This window comes from Clinocottus analis, unplaced genomic scaffold (genome assembly GCF_023055335.1).
Source record: "Clinocottus analis isolate CAN_PGR_092001 unplaced genomic scaffold, fCliAna1.0.p SCAF_22, whole genome shotgun sequence".
NCBI classification, from domain to species: domain Eukaryota; kingdom Metazoa; phylum Chordata; class Actinopteri; order Perciformes; family Cottidae; genus Clinocottus; species Clinocottus analis.
In genome coordinates this window covers 1,441,621-1,448,577 of record NW_027175954.1, presented here as the reverse complement: position 1 = coordinate 1,448,577, position 6,957 = coordinate 1,441,621, and the positions used below count along the sequence as shown (strand labels likewise).

The 6,957-nt window shown below is 40.1% G+C and overlaps 1 protein-coding gene across 1 annotated transcript; it reads right to left on the bottom strand.

The window, feature by feature from the left end:
• Positions 1-453: 453 nt before the first annotated feature.
• Positions 454-4,499, bottom strand: LOC137793319 (perforin-1-like). Its single transcript, XM_068589410.1, has 8 exons — positions 4,270-4,499; positions 3,295-3,340; positions 2,873-3,006; positions 2,654-2,792; positions 2,470-2,550; positions 1,902-2,380; positions 1,714-1,807; positions 454-678 (listed from the first exon to the last, which is right to left on the bottom strand). Exons 1-8 carry the CDS (start codon positions 4,497-4,499, stop codon positions 454-456), a joined length of 1,428 nt encoding a protein of 475 aa, XP_068445511.1.
• Between the last annotated feature and the right edge of the window lie 2,458 nt (positions 4,500-6,957).

Below are 6,957 nucleotides of genomic sequence, written 5' to 3'. Positions count from 1 at the left end.
TCAATTTAAAACAATGCATTTAGAACAAAAATAAAACTAAGTTGCACACATTTGAGGTACTTTGCAAGGTGCAGCGGTTTTTTTTATAGCTTTGAAGACACTTAAAGTACTTAAAGACACAACTCACTTTTCATTGCTTTTATTTGCGTTAGAAGGGACAGAAACTTGTCATTGTTACAGTGGACATTTAAAAGATTTAAACCATAACCGTAAAGATGTAATCATCAGTAATGTTAATAAAATCAGGAGCAAATCAGAAGTCTATTTTTTTCAATCACAATCAGTTTCCTGAAGTAAATATACCTTTTAATTTTGACCCCACTACCACAAACCATATTGACTTCAAATGTCTATGAAAAAAAAAACCCTGGATTGTGTTCAACGACAACTTAAAGAAAATAATCAAGGGATCTGATATCACCATGAAAGGAAAACCGGCGACACGCCCGCTCATCAGTATCCCGTGTAATAAGGAGATGGTTTGTACTGGTGGCACTGGTCTCCGTTGAGGTGATGGCCGCAGGTCAGCGCGTAGTGGAAGTCGACCTTCCCTTTCTCGCTGGAGCACCCCTTGGTGTGCTTTCCCTGGTACACGTTGAAGTCACACGACACCAGAAGGGAATCACGTTTCTTGTCATTGGCCCAGACCTGGACCGTGAAACTCTGGTGTGTGTCCACCTTCACGAAGATATAAAATAACAATTATCATTAGACATATGTAAAAATAATCCTAATCCGACACTGATCCTCCGCCCACATGGATCAGAAACCTTGGGGCAGAAACATAACTTTACAAATGCTGTCTAAATAATTAGCTTATAGTAATCAAGTAGTGTTTATTATGGGGTCTCTGCATACATGACAGTATATGAACAAAGAAAAGACAGAACTATGGTAATTTCTTCTAACTTTGTGCTGCTAGTGATGGAGACAAAACACAAAAACACACGAGGAAATGTGTGTTTGAAGCCGCCCTCGTCTCGTGGATTCATTACGCTCCCTTGAGTGTGTCCAAGGGAAGCTACATTACTGTGTATGTGAGTTTAACACAGCGCAGTAATTTAACGTGTACAGTGCTGTCATTTGACAAGCGTTTGAAACAGCCGTACGGCATTTTTAAACACTCCTTAAAGTTCAGTGAATAGCAGAGCTGTTCGTTTAGCTTATATGATAAATATACAAATGGAAATTACGTGGTAATCTTCATGAGAAATACATACAAAGAACTGTCTCTTTACCTTGAATAAAGAAAATAGCACTTTAGTAGCACTTTAATTAATTATGAACAAATGGGCAAAACATATTTAGGGACCAACTTGTCACATGTACACCCTCAATGATCTTCTTTTTTTTAAATTATTCATCCTATAAAATGGTGTTTTTAAAACTAAAAACACATCTTTTTCAACTACACCTTAAATAAGGAAGGTAGCGCAGTAGTAGCATCTTAGTAGTTTTAATTGTACTTTCTTGATTCTTCATGTTCTGAGTTTGTACTCGTGGTTAATTGCACTTATTGTAAGATGCTTTGGATAAAAGCAGCAGCTAAATGAAATGTAATTTCACTCTTTTAGTGATCAATTTGACCCAGACAGATGCAATCCCCGAAGATGTTTCCACTGCATTTCTGCAAAGTGCTTGTAGAAGCATAATAGCTCATATATTTCCCTCATTATAACAAAAAAAAAAACAAGAGGAAGAAGATTTACTGACCTGGCCCAGATCGAATTTACCGTTCCAGACAGGGTCATTTGATCTGATCTCATGAGTTCTATGAGCATTGTTCTTGTATTTCACGACGGCATACCTGTGAATCGGATGAAAGCAAAAAAGAGTATTTAGTTTAAATGTGTCTTTCCGCTTTGTCGACACCTCGACCCTGTTCCCCTTCCTCTACGTACACTCTCGGCTTGTTGGTTCTTTTGAGCACCCAGCCCTTGGTGATGGTCACCTCCAGATGTCCCGAATAGGCATTGTGAGGACAGCACTTCTGGTTGTGGTTCAGGCCTCCGAAGCCTGCGTGGGTCCAGGAGTTGACGGCGTATTCTTTCAGGTAGTATTGAATAGCGCTGCGCAGTGCGTTCCTTCGCTGCGAGTGAGGCACCAGCTCGTGCAGGGGTCTCAGGGAATACTTCACGACGTCGGGGTAATCCTTGAGGCTCTTCAGCCAATTTTTGTAGCCGTAAGAGTCTTCGTGGTAGAGAGAACACTCGCCAGACCAATCTCTACCACCGATGACTTTAGTGTAGAGGTTGAGATGACCGTACTGGTATGCGTTGGAGCTGTGCTGATTGTGTAGGAAATTGTTGCAATACTTCATTTGATCTGAGGAGGAATAGCCGAGGCCAACAGAGAAACCCAGCCTCATGCAGTAGTGCACCTAGAAAACCGGAGGGGAAAATAGGATGTGATTCATGGTGCGGTAGGTAACATATGACTGTTTTATTACCACCTGTGTGTCGTGTGTACCTGCTGTGAGGAGAGCCCGTTCAGTGAGGACAAACAGGTACGTGCTGCAGCGACTCGATTCAGTTGCCCCCCGAGATAAACCTGAGACGAAGGACAACGTTGTTGAGACGAAGGAGAATGTGATTAATCCTGTGAGCTCAGAACATAAACATGGTGAGTTGAAAGATTGTGCGTGTGTCTCAACCTGGCGCGTATAATGTGTGCCGAAGGAATCGATGAGCCGCCAGTAATGGTCTTTGGTGTAGCTGTTGTAGGAATAGGGAAGACTGTCCAAAGCCTTGTAGAATTCTTCGCTGATTTTCGGGTTGTCCGACAAACGGTAACTAAAACACAAAAAGACACACCGTGAGATTCAACAGAATGGAAACTTAGTTAAAAAAACCCTGAGGCCTTGTCACCGTACCTGTAATGGCTGCAGGTGACTCTGTGACTGCTGAAGGTGTATTGGTCCTCTCTGGTCCTGTCCGTAGCAAACTTATACACATGGGATTTTGTTCCCACATAATCCCGGTCGTGTGAGAAGTAATCCAAGCCATACTGTAAAAAAACAAGAGGCTCTTGAGCTGTTTTTCCGCGTTACCGTAGCATTTGAAATCAATAAATCTGCTCCTGTATTGCACATTACTTTATTATGAGGGGTGAAATTATTATGAGCCTCATATCTTGAAGCAAGCGGCTATAATAGGTTCAACAATCACAATGAAAAGAATGCTCATAATTATGTATCTCGTCTGGTCAATCGACTCTAATAAAAGCTGTGAATTACAATAGTAATATTGCAAAATGTATGTTTCTCGTCAACAGTATCTGTGATACGTGTCCTACCTGCCAGTCATTACTGCCCTCGTTGGAGTAGTAATTGATCAGTGAGCTGCGGACACAAAATACAGGAAATGAATGAGAAAAATCCCTCTTATTTCAAAAGGACATTAAGTGCATAAATGATTTTTCCACTTTATGCAAAATATTATATCCTATCACCATCAAATGCATGTTTATGACTTTTATAAGGTCCTCGTTGGAAAACAAGTACGATTGAAACATTAAAGTTCCAGTGAAATGGAAGTTAGAGCGTCTTTAGCTTCTCTACTGTGACATATTCCCCAAAATAGATTAATGTACAATTATAGGAATTTAAATCAAATCCTTCACATTTTATTTAAATCTCCACACACAACGTTACTGGTGGGTGGATAAATGTTATGATATTATTGGTTGGAATAGCATATTTTCATGAATATCTGTAGAATATTACTGGGAATGTGATTTGAAAGGGTCGGAGACATTTTTAGTTTCATCTCAAAATTCAATTATTTGCCAGAGACAAATAAAACACAACATCAACTTATGAAGCAAAACTTAATTAATTAGCGACAGTTGTCATTTCATCAAGCAAAAGTAAGAATGACAAGCCTTCTTCTGCATATGAATTCAGCAGGGATCCCAAAGAGGCAGAGCTACAGGGAAATGCATTTCTACATCTAAAAATGTATGCTCATGATGATGATGATGACGATGCACCACAGAATACCTGACAGAGCTGTGTTCATTGTGCTGGTGTTTCAAATTACACTGGCCGAATGCATGCCAGTGCACCACAGAGAGAGGGACCTGCAAATAAAACAGATACGAGTCGTTAAGGAGAGCAAAGAGCCGGCTGCCAGTGAGGCCGAGACAGTCCTAGCGCAGAAAGGTGAGACAACGGCTCACATGTTTGTTAGTGGAGGTTTTTATTTGTGCTTTTTTTTCCTGATTTGAATTACTTTCTGATATGCGTTGCCGTGATGAGGGTTACGGTACAGATTGCAGGAGCCGTCTTGTTTACGGTAAGTGGTCACGTCGATCACGTAGGACGCTCGCTTCAGGGTGACGGCGTTGAAGCCGAACCCGATCAGGTTGTGTCCTGGTACGAAAGGAGCCTGGTGGCACTGGTTGCCGCCCCAAGAACCTTCGGAGAGAGCAGGGGAGTGCTGCAGCAGGAAGAGCAGCGCGCTCATGCAGAGGAGCGGTGGGTTTGAAAAGGAGAGCATGGCTGGAGCCCAGGACACGCTGAAGTAAGTCGGAGACAAACAAAAGAGAAAAAGGACATCAGTGAGAGTCATTTCATCTATAACGTCGTCACCAAGTGACTATGAACTGCACATCCAGAGCCGGTGACCCTTTCAAATTGAACTTCCATCACGAGAAAAACACGAGAATCAGCTCTATCTTTGTGTCCATCATGTGTTTAGTGGGAGATGAGTATTTAGCTCTAATTATAACCTTTGGGAAAGTTTTCAAACCCTTTAATTATTATCATTATCTTTGATTACATAGTCTAAAAAGTCAGATCTGAGGTGGCCGTGGAAGTTGAATGCAAAAACTCTAACCTGTGCCTGTGTATGATGTGATAGAGCGAGGTCAACATGTTAGTATTTATCTGACGCTTTCATCCAAAGCGACTTACAATGTAAAAATTAACGATAATGCGACTGTATTTAGGATGAAATACAAAAACATAAAGCTCTTGCAATCAGGCAAATGAAGTTAAAAGCAGCAGTAAGGAGCTATTTATCTTTACAAGTCTTATACGAATTTAAATAAAACTATAACATACACCACTGCAATATGCAAAAAAACATCCAAAAGGCTACAAAGCCGCACTATTTTTAGGATATTTGAGTTGAGCTGTCTGTACGTCAAAAGCAATGGAGGAAAACAAATACAGAAAAGAATTCAGTCAGTAAACAACTTCTCCTCTAAAAGGAAAAAGCAAAACGTTATTACCTCTGCAGGTCTGAGGAGATGAGGAGAACGTCTCAGGAGGTGTTGAGACGGTCAAGTGTCGAACATAGGACCGGATTTGCGCTTTTATTCGCTCCTGACACTGCAGATAATGATAGTGATCATTGAACAAACAATAAAACAGGATAAACCTCATAGCTGCAAAATATATACCTTCTTTCAAACTTTTGAACTTGTTCTGACAAACTTGATCAACAACATCATCTATAATTAACAGGAACATTAGATGTGTATAATTGACCTCCATCAGTGATAAGTAATGCTCACAAACTCTTCCTCAACGAGACTTTCTTCTTAATGTAGCATCAGAACCTGAGCCGGTGTTTTTTATGCAAAATGTTTTGCAGGTTTCTACCATTACAGAGGCTGATATATCCAGCTAGCTCACAGTACAATCCTGAAGGATTAGAACGAGTTTGCCTGAGCTCAAACGCTGACAACTCTCTTTATTGTTTGAGTGTTGTTGAAACCTTCCTGCTGCCTTTGATACAGCGGCTCATAGCTTATCGATCCACTGCGTGGGTCCGATAGCGATCAGTCGATGCACTTCATTGGATATACAGAACTTGAAATGTGTTGTATAATGTTTCAGTTATCTATTCTGCCTTTCTACCTTTTTTTTATTTTTTTTTTTAGCATTTATTAAAAGTTATCCAAATTTCAAAAGCAAAAAAAAAAAAGTCCATCCTGTTTATACCGTCTTCATCTTATTATCCACCACACTGCACCTCAACCCTCTGGCGTCCGCGCCCGCTTTTTTCAGCTTTAGGGTCATATTGTCACTTCACACTTTTGCCTTAGGACAATGGCGCCTCTTTATATAGAGAGCTGAGATTGTTCTGCAATGTTTGATGTAACACACGGGTATATATCTCATATGCAAGTGCCTTTTAAAAAGTGAATTTAAGATATGTAAAACTGAGAAAATGACCTCGTACGTCAGAGGGTTAGCTGCTCCTTTTGCACTCTGAATAGATGCAAACTACATTTCCTTGTCAAATGACTTGTGCTGTGTGTGATGACAATGAAGTTGAATCTGAATCTGATACTTGACCCCAAAATCTATGTGAAATAATATTTGAAATAAAGACAAAGTAGTTGCAGACACTTTGATGGTTGTGCCACAAACTGATGTTCCTCTCTGCGCAGGCTGATTTTAAAGCCAATTTATCTCTTTTGTGCTTAGAAATTATGATACGCTGATCATAGAATTAAAAAAACAGCCTATTCTCCATATTCTCATTCATCGACTGTACATTAAAATGATCTCACCGTTTAATTCTGTTCTAAAAAACACCCAAAAACCAAAAGACTTAAAAAAAGATATTTTTATTGATGCAGGAAAAACTCAGTGTAACAGGTCATCTGAACTTCGACGCTTTTAAAAGCTGCAGAGGTGATCGTTAAAACCGGGGCGTTTTAATCTGCGCCATCTTTATCTTTGCATATCCTAAGGGAGATGAAACATGCACTTTTCAAAGCGGATTATGCCAACAAATGATTGTATCTTATTCGATTTCTGCAAAAGATCACAAATTTAAATCAATACCAAATGCCGAGAACTCAGAAAAACAGCACTTTGTCAAACTACAGGGGGCTGCAATGTATTGCATGTCAAAATATTCTTAGCATCTCATGAAGCCATTATCCAAAACCGGATCTGGGATCTGTTTCGGCACACATACAGTAGAGAAATGGGGGAAA